Source organism: Hemicordylus capensis, chromosome 17 (assembly GCF_027244095.1).
Source record: "Hemicordylus capensis ecotype Gifberg chromosome 17, rHemCap1.1.pri, whole genome shotgun sequence".
Lineage (NCBI taxonomy): Eukaryota > Metazoa > Chordata > Lepidosauria > Squamata > Cordylidae > Hemicordylus > Hemicordylus capensis.
Window position 1 is genome coordinate 3,713,060 of NC_069673.1, and position 16,919 is coordinate 3,729,978.

The window sequence follows — 16,919 nt, forward strand, 5'->3', positions numbered from 1 at the left end:
CCCCTTCCATGGAAAACAAGTTAGCCTTGTTTATGCAGTTCCATCACATACTGTATTAACTTAGTGGACACAGTACATGATCAACAACTCCAGGTTTTAACAAACTGACCTCCCTAGAGAGTCCTTGAGATGAGAGAAAGTCAGTGCCATCGCGGGGAAGTAACCTGCCTAGGGAGCAAGAGGTTGCTGGTTTGAATCCCCGCTGGTGTGTTTCCCAGACTATGGGAAACACCTATATCGGGCAGCAGCAGTATAGGAAGAGACTGGAAGGCTTCATCTCATACTGCTCGGGAGGAAGCAATGGGAGACCCCTCCTGTATTCTACCAAAGAAAACCACGGGACTCTGTGGTCGCCAGGAGTCGACACCGACTCGACAGCACAACAGTGGTGGAACCTGGCATTTCTATGGGCCAATTCGGACATCACAAAGACACACAGAAATCTGGTTCCAGGTCCATGACCTTTGGGAACATGCGTCCCCCTCTCTGCTCCCCACGTGAGCCTCAGAAGAATTATTACTTTGGATTTAGGATAGAAGCTCACCAGTCAGGCAATTTTCAGCTTGATTTCATTTCAAATGTAGAAGAAAATGTCCGATAGGTTAAGACAAGCAGGAGGAAGATCCACTCACCAGGAAAGGCCTTTTGGTTCCAGTGGGGGACGTGACAGGCCTTGAGTTTGTAAAATCTCTCTCTGACATAATCTGGAGGGACATCCCTGGAGGGAAAAACAACAACCCAGAAATATCTTAAGTGATCTTAAGCAGTCATGGGATAAGGGAACAAGTACATGTGTGGACTGCTAACTGGTTGAAGGACAGGAAACAGAGGGTAGGGATAAATGGAGAGTTTTCACAATGGAGGGAAGTAAGAAGTGGGGTCCCCCAGGGATCTGTACTGGGACCGGTGCTGTTTAATTTATTCATAAATTTTCTAGAAGTAGGGGTAAGCAGCGAGGTGGCCAAATTTGCAGATGATACCAAACTCTTCCGGGTAGTGAAATCCAAAAGAGATTGTGAGGAGCTCCAAAAGGATCTCTCCAAACTGGGAGTGGGTGACAAAATGGCAAATGCAGTTCAATGTTGGCAAGAGTAAAGTGATCCACAATGGGGGGAAAAACTCTAACTTCAAGTATACGCTGATGGGATCTGAGCTGTCGGTGACTGACCAGGAGAGGGATCTTGGGGTCGTGGTGGACAGCTCATTGAAAGTGTTGACTCAGTGCGTGGCAGCTGTGAAAAAGGCCAATTCCATGCTAGGAATCATTAGGGAGGGGATTGAAAATATAACTGCTAGTATTATAATGCCCTTATACAAAACTATGGTGCGGCCACACCTGGAGTACTGCATACAATTCTGGTCACCATACCTTAAGAAGGACATTGGAGAGCTGGACAAGGTGCAGAAGGCGGCGACCAAGATGATCAGGGGCCTGGAGCACCTTCCTGATGAGGCAAGGCTACAACACCTGGGGCTATTGCATTTAGAAAAAAAGACGACTGCAGGGGTCTATAAAATCATGCATGGTGTGGAGAAAGTGGATAGAGAGAAATGCTTCTCCCTCTCACATAACACTAGAACCAGAGATCATCCCATGAAATTGATTTCGGGGAAATCTAGGACCAACAAACGGAAGTACATTTTCACACAACGCATCAACCACTTGTGGCATTCTCTGCTACAAGATGTGGTGACGGCTAACAACCTGGATGGCTTTAAGAAGGGCTTGGATAACTTCATGCAGGAGAGGTCTATCAAGGGCTACTAGTCGGAGGGCTATAGGCCACCTCCAGCCTCAAAGGCAGGATGCCTCTGAGTACCAGTTGCAGGGGAGTAACAGCAAGAGAGAGCGCATGAACACCGGTTTTTACCCCATGGCACTGGAGAGTTCTTCCCAATCGATTTCACAGGCGTCCTGGATGTTCAGTCTGTACATCCTGAAACACAGAAGCAATTTGTGGCTTATTTCCCCCCAAAAAACATGGACCAGTTACACATATGGCGAATATTTATATACCAATTTTCAACAAAAGTTCCCAGAGCAGTTTACGCAGATATAAATAAATAAATAAATAAAATGGCTCCCTGTCCCCAAAGGGCTCACAATCTAAAAAAGAAACATAAGATAGACATCAGCAATAGCCACTGGAGGGATGCTGTGCTGGGGACGAATAGGGCCAGTTGCTCTCCCCTTGCTCAGTAAAGAGAATTGCCACTTTTGAAAAGGTGCTCAGTTAGCAGGGGGTTTATTTATTTATTTATATTTAAAGTATTTATTCCCTGCCCTTCTTCTGCTTGGAGCAGCTCACAACAATAAAATATATACAATGTAAAATACATTAACCAAATAAAGTAAACAAGAGTCAGGCCAGAAACCACAATCGGTATTAAGTTCCAAAATAAAAGTTATTTTAAACGCTGAAAATTAGGAGCTGTAAAAACTAAAAACGAAAGAACCTACCCGATATAACCAAAGATGGAGCATTAAAAAGCCTCTTTAGAAAGATGTGTTTTTAGTTGTTGTTTTTTAAAAACACTAAGGGAGGGAGCATGGTGAAGCTCTACACCAGGGATTCTCAACCTTGGGTCCCCAGATGTTGTTGGACTTCATCTCCCATAATCCCCAGCCCCAGTGGTCTTTGGTTGGGGATTATGGGAGTTGAAGTCCAGCAACATCTGGGGACCCAAGGTTGAGAACTCCTGCTCTACACGGAGGGCGATTCAAAGCCGAGGGGGCACAACCGACAAGGCCCTGTCTCTAGTCCCTGCCAAGCGGATCTCCATTAGTGGCGGGGCCATGAGCAGGGCCTGAAATGATGAGCGGAGGGCCCTGGCAGATTTATATAGGCGAATGCAATCCTACAGGTACCCCGGCCCCAAAGCCGTGTAGCGCTTTTATGGTAAAGACCAGCCCCTTGAATCTAGCCCAGAAGTGGACGGGTAACCAATGAAGCTGCCACAGGATGTGCGTGATACTCATGAAGCAACCTGCACCCAGGAGCATCTTTGTGGAAACATTCTGGACCAGCTGACGCTCGCGAACAGTCTTCAAGGGCAGCCCCACAGACCGCATTGCAGTAGTCTAATCTGGCCGTTACCGTCAGGTCCGACTTCTCCAAGTAGGGTCGCAGTGGGCATACCAGCCATAGTTGGTAAAAGGCACTTCTGCAGTTCCCCACATAAACCGTGAAAGCCCAGCCACCCCCTCGGCTGACGATCTTGGAATGCTTACCTGGGTTGCTACAGAACAGAGATCCTAACACGGAATGCGTGAACTGGCCAGCAGAGCTGAGCAAGGACCTGGGCAAAAGCAACCAGGCAACCAGCCTATTTTACAGGAGAAGAACACTGAGGCTGAGAAAGAGGGGATCGGCACAGGGCCAGCGGCAGCAGATCAATTTGCTTTTTATTTGCCCTTGCACTTCCTGTAGTGAGGCCAGGGGTTCTCAGCCGTCCAACTCCCATCACCCCAACAACAAGGGACCCAAGGATGAGAATCCCTCCGTTAAGCCCCTGAGGATCACAAACCCCTGACGTTTTATTCCAAGCCACCCAACCGCAACAGCAAATATTTATATTCAACAAAAGTTTCCAAAATATTCAACAAAAGTTTCCAAAGCGGTTTACACAGAGAAATAATAAATAAATAAGATGGCTCCCTGTCCCCGAAGGGCTCACAGTCCAAAAAGAAGCATCAGACAGACACCAGAGACACAGAGATATAGGGGGGGGAGGGGGGGAAGAGAGAGAGGGAGACTGACTGGGGACATGCACAGAACCAGGGTGGGGTAGGGGTGGATATCTTTAAGGGCAGGGGAGGGGGCTCTCACACCTCCGGCCGCGTTTTCCCCGCCAGCGCTGCTCTTTAAAAGGGTCCAGCGGGGCGGCAGGGTACCCGTGCACACGCACATCGGGTACTCGCGGTTACTTCCGATCCAATGAGGCAATGGGGCGGACAGGAAGGTATGCTGCCCCCCCCCGGACCTTTTAAAGTGCAGTGCCGACGGGGGAAATACAGCGGGAGGGGTGAGTGCACGCCCCCACCACCTTCGAACCAGCCGAACCACCAGTCATTCCACCCCACCACCTTCGAACCAGCCGAACCGCCGGTCATTCCACCCCACCACCTTCGAACCAGCCGAACCGCCAGTCATTCGAACCTTTTCGTAGGCCCATAAAAGGGCCTACGAACAGGTTCGTGCAGATCCCTAAGACAGACAGCACTGAGACAGACGGGGAGAGGGAGAGAGATGTTCCCCTTAGGGGATGAGACTGTTCTGAGAAGAGCACCTGCATGCGTGCTTGTTCCTAACTTCTTGGTATGCTGCATTTCTCCTTTGATGTGATGCTGTGTACTCCAGATGCTGCTGAACTACAACTCCCATCATCCCCAGCGGCAATACGCTGTAGCTGGGGATGATGGGAGTTGCAGTTCAGCAACATCATCATACTTTATTTACGGTCTTTGACCAAAAAAGACATAAAAATCTTTACATAGTTAAAAGGAAAAATATTAATAGAAAGTCAGTTCAGCAATATCCGGAGCTCCACGGGTTGGGAACCCTTGCCTTAGAGCACCTGATTTGCATGCAGAAGGCCCCAGGTTCACTCCCAGTTAGGACTGGGAGAGACTCCTGCCTGAAACCTTGAAGAGCTGCTGCCGGTCAGAGCAAACAATGCTGAGTTAGACAGAGCAATGGTCTGACTCGGTATACAGCAACTTCCTGCGTTATTATTTATTCGATGCATTTATTTATGTATTCGATTTATTTCTTACTAGTGTTTTTTAGCCCGTTGGATAACGGGCGCTAGTGGAGCTGTGCGCTCCAGACCACCGCCGCCATTCCCCCTCCCGCCACCCACCGCCGCCCGCGGCTCCGGCCGGGCCCGCCACCCACCGCCGCCCGCGGCTCCGGCCGGGCCCACCACCCACCGCCGCCTGCGGCTCCGGGCGGGCCCACCACTGCCCGGGCCCACCGCCGCCTCGTTTTCTCCGCCGCCTCGTCTGGCGGCCATCTTGGGCGGCCAGAAGCGGCCGCCCCAAAGAAGCCGGGTAAGCGGCGGCGGCCAGGCCTCTGCCATGGCTCAGCCGCCATGGCTCAGCCGCCTCCTCGGCCAGTGTCCCCCGCTGCCGCTTACCCGGCTTCTTCGGGGCGGCCGCTTCTGGCCGCCCAAGATGGCTGCCGGGTACCAGCGAGCATGTCTCCCTTGCCTTGTTCTGCGTCTGCGCTTCGCGCAGGCGCAGAACAGGGCAGGGAGGCACGGACACACGCTTGGTGTCCGTCCACGGACGGACACCAAGCGTTTTATTAGAGAGGATGGGCGTGCTGATAGCAACATTAAAGCATTCAAAGGCAGAACTGATACAATATTATGGGTTGGCAAGGCCGACTTAACCCACACAGTCTAAAAGTCCTGGGGGTTTATACTAGACAAATAGGTTATAACCGGGTGAATACCTTTCAATGAGGTTGATCTTTCCCTGCAGATGTTCAGGCCTCTGTCCCCCTGTTTTCCAATGAGACATCTTCTTGGTTACAAAGGAAGTCCTGGGGGGGAGGAAATGGGAGAGGGATCAGCAGTAGAACTGGATTATGTGTTGAGTCCCTTGATGTGCCCTTGAGAGAGAAAGAGGCTGAGGCAGCCGCAGTGGGTTGGGGTGGGGGGAGAGAGAGAGAGACACTGAGGCAGCCACAGTGAGGGGCAAGAAAGAGAGCGGGGGGAGAGAGAAAGAGGAAAGAGAGAGACTGAGACAGCCACAGTGGGGGGAAAGAAAGAGAGGCGGGGGAGAGACAGACAGATAGACAGACACTGAGACAGCCGCAGTTGGGGGCGGGAGGCAAGAAAGAGAGGGAGAGGGGAGAGAGACACACACTGAGACAGACACGGGGGACAGGGGGCAAGAAAGAGAGAGAGGAGAGGGGGATGGAGAGAAGAGGAGAGAGACACTGAGACAGATGCGGGGGGGAAGAAAGAGAGAGAAGAGAGAGGGAAGAGAGAGGGAAGAGAGAGGGGAGGGGAGAGAGAAGGGAGGGGAGAGAGAAGGGAGGGGAGGGGAGGGGAGAGAGAGGAGAGGGGAGGGGAGGGGAGAGAGAGGAGAGGGGAGGGGAGGGGAGGGGAGAGAGAGGAGAGGGAGAGAGAGGCAGCCGCAGTGGGTGGAGCCCGGGGAGGGAGAGAGGCAGACGGACCACTAAGAAACCCCCCAGCCATACCACTTCTTGGTGCACTGCTTCCGGTGCCTGGTCCCCACTTTGGCTTCCACCTGGCTCCAGGGGATGCCCTTGTAGAGATATTCCCGCCGAAGCTCAAGGGCTCGGTCAGCCTCTTCTTCCTCCCCGCCCTCCTCCAGGCGCTTCAGTTTGGACTTCAGCACCTCTTCGACAGCTTCAACCAGCTTCTTGGTCTCTGCTCTGCTCCAAGGACCAGATTTGGGTTCTGAATCCGTCGGGAAACAATTAATTAGTGTTGGGCATGGGGTGTGTTTGCGGGTGCTTACAATAGCAAAAGGGTCTCCCAGGCTCAGCGAAGTGGTTGGAATGCGAAGTTTCAGGGGTTGGCAGCTGTGGGTCCCCAAAGGAGAAGTGGTCTTGTGGTAGCAAGCAGGAATTGTCCCCTTTGCTAAGCAGGGTCCACCTTGGTTCACATAGGAATGGGAGGCTACAGGTGTGAGCACTATAAGACATTCCCCTCCGGGGATGGGGCCGCTCTGGGAAGCGCACCTGCATGCAGAAGGTTCCAAATTCCCTCCCTGGCAGCATCTCCAAGGTAGGGCTCAGACAGCCTCCTGCCCGCAACCCTGGAGGAGCCGCTGCCAGTCTGGGTAGACAATACTGAGCTACCTGGGCCAATGGTCAGACTCAGCATACAGCGGCTCCCGATGTTCCTATGATACTGGATTCCAACTCCAATAATCCAAAGCCTCGGGCCAGCAATGGAGAACGCCCATCCCTGAGTAGCCACCAGATGAGCCAGTGGTAACTGGAGACGAACCTCTCCTTCTCTGTTCATAGAAATGTCTATAAGAAGTCAGGAAAGTATACACCCAGAGTATGGATTCCAGTGGCTACCTACTGGCAGAACATCGGCCGGGGGGGGGGGGGGGCGCCTTGCACGTTGCTGAACTACAACTCCCATGATCCCCAGCCATAAATTTATTTATTGTGGCTGGGAATGCTGGGAGCTGCAGTCCAAAAACAGTTGGAGGGCCACAGTTGTGCACCCTGGTGCAGAGGCAGCAACTCTTCCGGGCACAGACTTCTAAGTTTCATTTATTTTGCTTAAAGCACGGAGTTCGAGAATATTAGCCACGTTGGGATACCAGCTGCTTTGGGGGTCCTTGTTATTGGCTGGGCCTCTGCCGGCATCGGCAGGCTACCAGCAAGCAGCAGAAAGCGCAGATGCACATTTGTAATCAAACCACAATCGGAAGAAACAGGTAGGGCTAAGTTAGCAGAACGGATGTGCAAACCACAAGCGAAGACACAGACAAATTGGGCTGCCTGCCAAAGAGGGGAAGTTTGCATAGTCCCTGGGCAGATCGAAAAGGAAGGGAATCAGACATGCTACCTATTTTTCGAGAACTGTAGCTATGAGTGGGTTTTCAAGTTGATATTATATATACCCACTAGCAAGAGAACATCCCCTACAAGGGTCGACTCAGTGAGCAGCAGCTGTGAAAAAGGCAAATTGCATGCTTGGGATCATTAAGAAGGGGACTGAAAATGAAAATGCTCGTGTTATAATGCTCTTCGACAAATCGATGGTGCAGCCACATTTGGAGTCCTGCGTACAGTTCTGGTCACCCTATCTTAAGGAAGACATTGCAGAACTGGGAAAGGTGCAGAAGAGGGCAACTCAGATGATCAGGGGCCTGGAGCACTTTCCTTATGAGGCAAGGCTACAGCACCTGGGTTCTTTTGTTGGAGGGGAGGGGAGGAGACATGATATGAGGTTATAAGATTATGCACGGAGTGGAGAGAATGAACAGAGAAAGTTTTCTCCTTCTCACAACACTAGAACCAGGGATCAACCCCATGAAACTGAAGGCTGGAAAATTTAGGACCAACAAAAGCAAGTACTTCTGCACACAGAACACAATTAACCTATGGAATTCTCTGCCACAGGATGCAATGATGTCCACTAGCTTGGATGGCTCTAAAGGGGGCTTAGACAAAGTCAAGGAGGACAGGGCTATCAATGGCTACTAGTCTGGTGGCTATAGGCCCCCTCCAGCCCCGGAGGCAAGATGCCTCTGAATCCCAGTTGCAGGGGAGCAACAGCATGAGAGAGGGCATGCACACACCTCTTGCCTGTGGGCTCCCCAGAGGCATCTGGTGGGCCACTGTGGGAAACAGGATGCTGGACTAGATGGGCATTCTTGAGCCTCATCCAGCAGGGCTGTGCTTATGTTCTAAGGCAATATTTTTACAAAACCCCAATAGCATTTTCAAACATGCAAAAACAGAATCTGTTTTGTGCGCAGCAAAAATGTGCAAAACAGAAACGGAAGCCATGCCCCAAAATTCTGATTCTGCTACCAATGTATTTTGCATGTTTCAGACATTCTATTTATTTATTTATTTTTACATTTTCTATCCCGCTCTTCCTCCCAGGAGCCCAGAGCGGTGTACTACATACTTGAGTTTCTCTTTTACAACAACCCTGTGAAGTAGGTTAGGCTGAGAGAGAAGTGACTGGCCCAGAGTCACCCAGCTAGTATCCTGGCTGAATGGGGATTTGAACTCGGGTCTCCCCAGTCCGAGGCCATCACTCTAGCCACTACACCACGCTGGCTCACACTGTCTGCTCATGCAGAGATGATCTGCAATATTTAAGGGTTTTGTAAAAATATGGCCCGAGAGTAGGAGATGTTCTCTTGCCAGAAGGTATGTATGCTATCAACTTGAAAAAAGTTTGCTTATGGCTACAGATTGGGGGGGAAGTGTTAACATGCATGATTCAGTTACCTGTGGAATTGCCCCCCAAAGGGGTTCTGTTTGTTTAGGGGGGGAAGAGGAAGAAAGACAGAAAAACTGGAGAAAACCCCCAAGATTAAGAAGTGTAAGGATGAGAGCTGGTCTGGGGAGGAGAGCTGGTCTTGTGGTAGCAAGCATGAATGGTCCTACTTGGTATAATGCAGCTTTGGATGTGTGTATGTACGCACGTCAGCAAGCCACTGGGATAGGAAAAAGGAGAGATACCGAGCATCTGGGGTCTGTTTCATGAAGTGATAGGCTAGCCACCTGCACAGCGAGGACTCATCTGAGGTCATGGTCAGATAACTAGGAAGATGGCCCCAGACACACATCTGGCTCACGAGGGAACTCGTGGAAGTGAACTCTGGCTGTTATTCTTTGCTCGCTTGACTCTTGTTCTAACTAACCCTAAGTTAATGCTCTGAAACCTCACCAGACTCCTGAATGGTCAGTGTGTGGGCTCCCTGAACCCATCTGCAAAATGCACCTCTCCGTCTTCGCTCAAGAATGCCCGACACACCCACTGCACCCTGAGGGCTCTGGAACTGGGGGGGCACTTCTCCCTTTCGTTACTGAAGGAGGGCAGTCCTTGCCTCCTGCACTCAACCATCAAGGTATAGACTTACTCCGTTTTTCACAACTGGTAACCAGCTCAAAGCAGGCCTCCCCCCTGCTAAAAGGGCAAAGAGGCACCTTTTAAAAAGTGGCGATGCTCTTTATTGAGCAGGGGGAGAGCAACTGGCCCTATCCGTCCCCCAGCACAGCATCCCTCCAGTGGCTGTTGCTGGGGTCTATCTTACGTTTCTTTTCTGGATGGTAAGCCCTTTGGGGACAGGGAGTAAATTTAATTTAATTTAATTTAATTTAATCTTCTAATTTAATCTAATTTAATCTCATCTCTTTGTAAACCACTTTGGGAACTTTTGTTGAGAAGCAGTATCTAAAGGTGTTGAATTCGTATTCCTTTAGACATGCACATTCAGACCCATTAAGGAGAAGGAACCTCCACTGTGGAGAGAAAACCTCAACCCTGGATCTGCCTGGACCAGCGTTACATCAGAGATAGGCCAGCTCTTTTCATTGGACCCCCAAGCTGCCTATCCCTGCAAGAGTGGGAAAGCCCTCCCACTTTGCTCGCCACCAAATAGGGGCCAAGACCCCCCCCAGCCATTTGGTCGCCAGTTACCTGCTAATCAGTCGCCATGTTTCTAGACCAAGATAATGTTGCCTAGAGCTGGGTTGTGTGGTCCTGGCTACAGAATGTCAAGAGGTCCCAAACGGGACAGTTCTAGGGCTGCTGAAGCCATGCCAGAGTCTGGTCAGCGACTCTAGGTCGGTCATCGACTGGTAGTGGCCTACCCTGAAGGAGCAGCGTGCTCCTAAACTGAGATCAGAGCCATTTCTGTACCGAGGGGAGATCCCAGGAAAGCACAGAGTAACCCCCCCCCCCCGATCCGTCACACCATTCAGGAAGGTGGAACAGATTCGGGGCTCTTCTAAAATGACCGAAGAGGAGAATTCCCTCCTAGAGAGCCCTAGGTTTGTGGAGGAATTCTGACGGGGGAGAGAGAGAGAAGAACGTACCACCCTTAATCTCCGAGAATTTCATCTCGAGCGAGTGGCTGCTTCGATCCATCAGTCCCGAAATCTTTTTCCAGTCATTGCCGTACAGGGCGTGGTACTTCTTCAGTTCCCTCTTCTCTCTCTCGGAATATCTAGGGGGCCAATTGTCGGCTCGTTAGCAAGTCAAGTGCATTGCCCTGGGCTCGCTGCGTGTGCAGATATGGCCACCCCAGAAGCCCTGTGCGTGGCAAGTCGGGAGCGGATCCGAGACCCCTGCCCCAGGGTGGCGCGACTCGCTTCTTTCACCCTGGTCCGACGCCACGCCCCTTCCTTCGACCGTGCTTGGAGGCCGATACAGAAAGAGCCCACTCTCGGATACGACAGTGTCACTGCAGCTCCAGGCAGGTTGAAACCACGGGGGAGGTTCTCCAGAGACACTCACTCCCCACCCTACAGCTACAACACAAATTTCCAGGATGCACCCGCCAATTTTCACGCCACTATTTCAGACACTAAGCCCGCTGTCCCACAGAACGTCAGGTTCGGCACTGCAGCGTCTGAGATAAGGTTGCTGACAGGCCTCTCCTTTTGGAGAGGAGAGCTGGCCTTGTGGTTGCCGACATGACCTGTCCCCTTAGCTAAGCAGGGTCTGCCCTGGTGGCATATGAATGGGAGACTTGATGTGTGAGCACTGGAAGAGTTTCCCCAGGGGATGGAGCCGCTCTGGGAGGAGCAGAAGGTTTCAGGTTCCCTCCCTGGCATCATCTCCAGATAGGGCTGAGGGAGATTCCTGCCTGCAACCTTGGAGAAGCCGTTGCTGCCAGTCTGTGAAGACAATACTGAGCTAGAAAGACCAAGGGTCTGACTCAGTATATGGCAGCTGCCTATGTTCCTATGCAATTCATCCCCTGCCTGGTAGTTTGTGCTGGGCTATAATTAAGATGATTTGATTTGCGCCGTGTTCCCCAGATTTTGTTGATGGCCACTTGCATCATCCCCAGCCGCAACGGCCTTTAGCTGGGGATTATGGAAATTGTAGTCCACAACATCAGGAAGTCCCTATTACAGGGAACACTGACCTGGTGGCTACAGACTACCTCCAGCCTCCGAGGCACAATGCCTCTGAATCCCAGTTGCAGGGGAGCAGCAGTAGGAGAGAGGGCGTGTTCTCACCCTCTGGCCTGTGGGCTTCCCAGAGGCATCTGGCGGGCCACTGTGTGAAACAGGATGCTGGACTAGATAGGCCTTGGGCCTGATCCAGCAGGGCTGTTCTTATATTCTTAACTTCAGGCCTCCAGCTGTTTCTGGACTACAACACCCATGATCCCCAGCCACAGTGGCCAATAGTTTAGATATGACAGGAACTGTAGTCCAGCATCTGCAGGATGGCCAAAGGGCCAGAACCCTGGCTCATGTATATTGTCGGAGTTAGGGCAGAGAGAAGCCATACGGACAGAAAGAGGAGGTCGCCCCAGTGAGCTCAAGGGACGGCTTGCTCCCTGGTCTGCAACCCCCAGTGGGACAGAGAGCTTTATGAATTTCCTTACCGTCTATTCCTGTTATGGGGGTCAAACATCTTCCTTGCTCGGTAATACACGAGCCGCCACGGCCGTGGAATTCTCTCTGCTGTGGGAGCGAGAAACAGGGCAGCTGTGAGTTACTCTTTGCATTTTATTATAAGGCCGTTTATCCCAAGCAATGTTAAGAGGGCTAACGTCGGAATTCACGAGAAAGGTCTACAAGCTGAACGTATGGCAGGATCAAAGCCACCTTGAATCGAACGGCTCGGGAAACATGGCAGAAGATTTTGAACGGTACCTACTCCAAGGTGTCCATCCTACCATTAGAATAAAGGAAGTTGCCATATACCGAGTCAGAACATTGCTTCATCTAGCTCAGTATTGTCTACACAGACTGGTAGCATTTTCTCCAAGGTCACAGGCAGGAGTCTCTCTCTCAGCCCTACCTGGAAATATTGCCAGGGATTGAACCTGGAACCTTCTGCTTGCAAGCAGGCAGAGGTGCTTCCCCGAGTAGCCCCATCCCCAAAGGGGAATATCTTACAATGAGCACATGGGCGCTCCCATTCAAAAGCAAACCAAAGCAAAGAGAAAAATTCATGTTTGCGACCACAAGATCTGAGTTTTGAGATTATTTATTTATTCGATTCTTATACCGCCCTTCCGAAATGGCTCAGGGCGGTTTACAATTAAAAACAGAAAACATTAAAACCAGTAACAATTAAAACAGAAATATAAATATAACACCAATTAAAAACATCTTTAAAAAACTATCAGAACAATTAAAACCCTGAAAACCAGGTTAACATTAAAAATAATTAAAAATAATTAAAAACTCTGAAAGGCCAGGTCAAACAGATGGGTTTTAAGGGCTCTCTCGAAGGTCAGTAAGGAATTAAGATTGCGAATTTCTGCCGGGAGTGCATTCCACAGCCCGGGAGCAGCCACAGAGAAGGCCCGCCTGTGAGTCGCCACCAAACGAACCGGTGGTAACTGGAGATGGACCTCCTCAGATGACCTTAACGTGCGGTGGGGATCATGCAGAAGAAGGCGCTCTCTAAGATATCTCGGAACCAAGCCTTTCAGGGCTTTAAAGGTAATAACCAGCACTGAAGGTATGTACGTACATAGGAAGGAAGGAGGGGGAAGGAAAAGGAAAAGGTGAAGAGGGAAAGGATAGATGCCCTACATAGATGCCCTACACTGAGCTATGGATGCCTCCCTGGCAACTTCTCCAAGAAAGGGCTGAGAGAGACTCCTGCCTGCAACCTTGGAGAAGCCGCTGCCAGTCTGGGTAGACAATACTGAGCTAGATGGACCCATTGTCTGACTCAGTATATGGCAGCTTCCTATGTTCTTGGTTACATATGAATGGGAGACTGCATGTGTGAGCACCGTAAGATATTCTGGGACTACTATGGGAACAGCACCTGCCCGCTGGCGTGCAGAAGGTTCCCAGTTCCCTCCCTGGCAGCATCTCCAAGAGACTCCTGCCTGCAACCTCGCAGAAGCTGCTGCCAGTCTGTGAAGACAATACTGAGCTAGATGGACCAAGCATCTGGCTCAGTAGAAGGCCGTTTCCTCTGTTCCTGTGACTGCTTTTCACCACTTCCCCCGTCACGCCCAAGCAGAGACGGAAAAGGCAGTCTCCAAACGGCTGCCGAAACGACATCCGCTGCATTGGAGGGATGTTCATCTCAGCGCTCTCCCCCTCTGTAGAAAGAGGAGCAGGGTCTGATCCGGCTTCTGCAGAGCAGCTAAGAGGTTTAGAAACGATGCCTGCTCCTTCGTTTCGGCTTGTTGCAAGGCTGCTACAATCTGCTGCAGCTACACCCGTCCAACTTCCGGTCCTCTGTGCACCTGAATTCCGGATGTACCCCCCACCCCACCCCTCTAATGATGATGATGATGATGATGATGATGATGATGATGAATGGGTGCTTCTGTGGTCTCCTAAGCAGTGAGGAGCCCTCTGCCGATACACTTTCTCGGCAGAGGGCTCCTCACTGCTTAGGAGACCACAGAAGCATCCATTCATCATCATCATCATCAACATCAATTCGCTTTCTATCCCGCCCTTCCAAAAATGGCTCAGGGCAGTTTTACACAGAGAAATAATAAATAAATAAGACGGCTCCCTGTCCCCAAAGGGCTCACAATCTAAAAAAAAGAACTCACAGTCTACGCTGCCAGTCTGTGCAGGCAATACTGAGCTAGGCAGAGCAAGGGTCTGACTCAGTATATGGCAGCACCCTATGTTTCTATGTAAAACTAGCTCATCCCCCTGTGGGAGCAAAAGGTTACCTGGTAACCTTGCTCATTCATTCCTTTTGTTATGTAAAGCATCTTTGGACCTTTTGGTGGGGGGGCTGAAAAGAGATATGCAAACTTTAATAAATAATAGCTCGCTGGGCCCGCCGGCTGGCTGCCACCGCCATTTCCTTCCCCCCACCTGTCCCCGTCGTCATCCTATCCGGCAGCTCTCCGAACTCGCGCGAGAGCTGCCACACATGGGATTAGCCACGGGTATGCCTAAAGAGATTATATATAAAGGAGGTTCTATCTGGGCCCTGCCCTCAGTTTGTGTTTAGCAAAAAGTGGCAAGCAAAACCTCGGCTACTTTGCGAGCAGAGATCAGAGGGGGCCTGCCTCCAAGAGCTCCTGATGAGTGCCAGGGGAGATCCAAGGGGAAATCGCCGAGAGAGATTCCTGCCTGCTGCCCTGGAGAAGCCGCTGCCAGTCTGTGTAGACAATCCTGAGCTAGACGGACCAAGGGTCGGACTCAGTATACGGCAGCTTCCTATGAACCCAGGAGGAGAAGGAAGCTGTTGGCCTGCTGGCAATTGCAGCTGTGCAGTCTGTCTTGACTCCTGAAGCAGACCACAAGAATCTGGCAGTTCAGACTAGTTCATTTCTTTATATTTGGTTTAATGTGTGGCTACAGCATCTGGGGCTTTCTCGTTTGGAGAAGAGGCGAGGTAGAGGTGCATAAAATTATGCACGGAGTGGAGAGAGTGGGCAGAAATTTTTCTCCCTCTCTCACAACACTAGAACCAGGGAGTCACCCCGTGAAACTGAAAGTCGAGAAATTTAAAGGTAAAGTGTGCCATCAAGTTGGTGTTGACCCCTGGTGCCCACAGAGCCCTGTGGTTGTCTTTGGCAGAATACAGGAGGGGTTGACCATTGCCTCTTCCCATGCAGTATGAGATGATGCCTTTCAGCATCTTCCTGTATTGCTGCTGCCTGATATAGGTGTTTCCCATAGTCTGGGAAACAGACCAGCAGGAATTCGAGCCAGCAACCTCTTGCTCCCTAGGCAAGTTGCTTCCCTGCTGCGCCATTAGGTGGCTCTTGGGAAATTCAGGACCGATGAAAAGCCAGAGAGCCAGCGTGGTGTAGTGGTTAGAGTGCTGGACTAGGACCGGGGAGACCAGAGTTCAAATCCCCATTCAGCCATGAGACTTGCCGGGTGACTCTGGGCCAGTCACTTCTCTCTCAGCCTAACCTACTTCACAGGGTTGTTGTGAGGAGAAACTTAAGTATGTTTAAGCTCTGGGCTCCTTGGAGGGAAAGCGGGATATAAAATGTAAAAAATTTTTTTAAAAAGGAAGTACTTTTTCACACAGCACATAATTAACTTATGGAATTCTCTGCTACAGGATGTTACTCCCCTGCAACTGGTACTCAGAGGCATCCTGCTTCTGAGGCTGGAGGTGGCCTATAGCCCTCCAAATAGTAGCCACTGATAGCACCCTCCTCCATGAAGTTATCCAAACCCCTCTTCAAGCCATCCAAACTAATACCAACACATCTTGTGGCAGAGAGTTCCACAAATTGATTGTGCGTTGTGTGAAAAAGTGCTTCCGTTGGTTGGACCTACATTTCTTGAATCACCTTTTGATTTTGTAACGGCTGGTCTATCTCTAGTGTGTTTAATCTCCAAGTCCCCATGGCCTAACCGTTCAGGGCACGCCGTTGTAAACAGGGGGCAGCCGTGGGGCTACCCTGTCGGGGGGGCTGCTACACCTTCAGCAAGTTTTCTCTCTAACAACAGCAAGGCCACAATTCCCTACTCACCAATCTTGACCCCAAACAAATTCTCCACTTTCAGTTTCTTGATGGCTGCTTTCTCTTTGGGAAACCTGTGGGTGAACAAGAGCTTTTCGGCACTCTCAATGCCGCTGACTTCCAAGAAGGCCTCGACATTCTTCTTCAGCTGCTCGTTTTCCTTTCGGGAGAACTTGCCGAACTTCACTGCCACACCTAGAGGAGAAAAAGGGCAGGAGGAGGAGGAAAGGGGGATCCGATCATCAGGACGAGAATTCCCAGAGGGGTTGCTGTGTTTGCCAATCGCAGGGAAAGCATAAGTGCCCTGGGGCACTTTAGAGAGAAGAGGCAGGATCCAAAGCATTGCCCAGGGCTTCGGCATGCAGGTAGAGATTTGTGGCTTCTCCCCCCACCACCCCGGAAATACAAATTCCCCCGAGGCCAGAATCACAAAATGCTTTTGAGAATCAACAGGAGAATGGGCAGCTCCCCCATGAAACAAGACGAGGCACCTAGGAACAGACTAAGCTACCTTATACAGAGTCAGACCACTGGGGGAGAGGCGAGCTGGTCTTGTGGTAGCAAGCAGGACTTGTCCCCTTAGCTAAGCAGGGTCCACCCTGGTTTGCATATGAATGGGAGACTAGAAGTGTGAGCATTGTAAGATATTCCCCTTATGGGATGGGGCCACTCCAGGAAGAGCTTCTGAGGTTCTCTGTTCCCTCCCTGGCAGCATCTCCAAGATAGGACTGAGAGAGACTCCTGCCTGCAAGCTTGGAGAAAGCTGCTGCCAGTCTGTGTAGATAGACAATTC

At 50.9% G+C, this 16,919-nt stretch overlaps 1 protein-coding gene across 5 annotated transcripts in view; it reads right to left on the reverse strand.

Annotated features, from left to right (window-relative positions):
* Positions 1-16,919, reverse strand: part of TTF1 (transcription termination factor 1) — a 75,405-nt gene that overhangs the window by 1,966 nt on the left and 56,520 nt on the right. For all 5 annotated transcript variants that reach the window (XM_053281971.1, XM_053281970.1, XM_053281972.1 and 2 more), the window contains 7 exons: positions 16,136-16,321; positions 12,086-12,164; positions 10,560-10,690; positions 6,213-6,435; positions 5,460-5,549; positions 1,872-1,937; positions 633-718 (listed from right to left, as the gene is read on the reverse strand). In XM_053281971.1, coding sequence (XP_053137946.1) covers positions 633-718; positions 1,872-1,937; positions 5,460-5,549; positions 6,213-6,435; positions 10,560-10,690; positions 12,086-12,164; positions 16,136-16,321 — 861 coding nt within the window. The remainder of the gene's footprint in view (positions 1-632; positions 719-1,871; positions 1,938-5,459; positions 5,550-6,212; positions 6,436-10,559; positions 10,691-12,085; positions 12,165-16,135; positions 16,322-16,919) is intronic.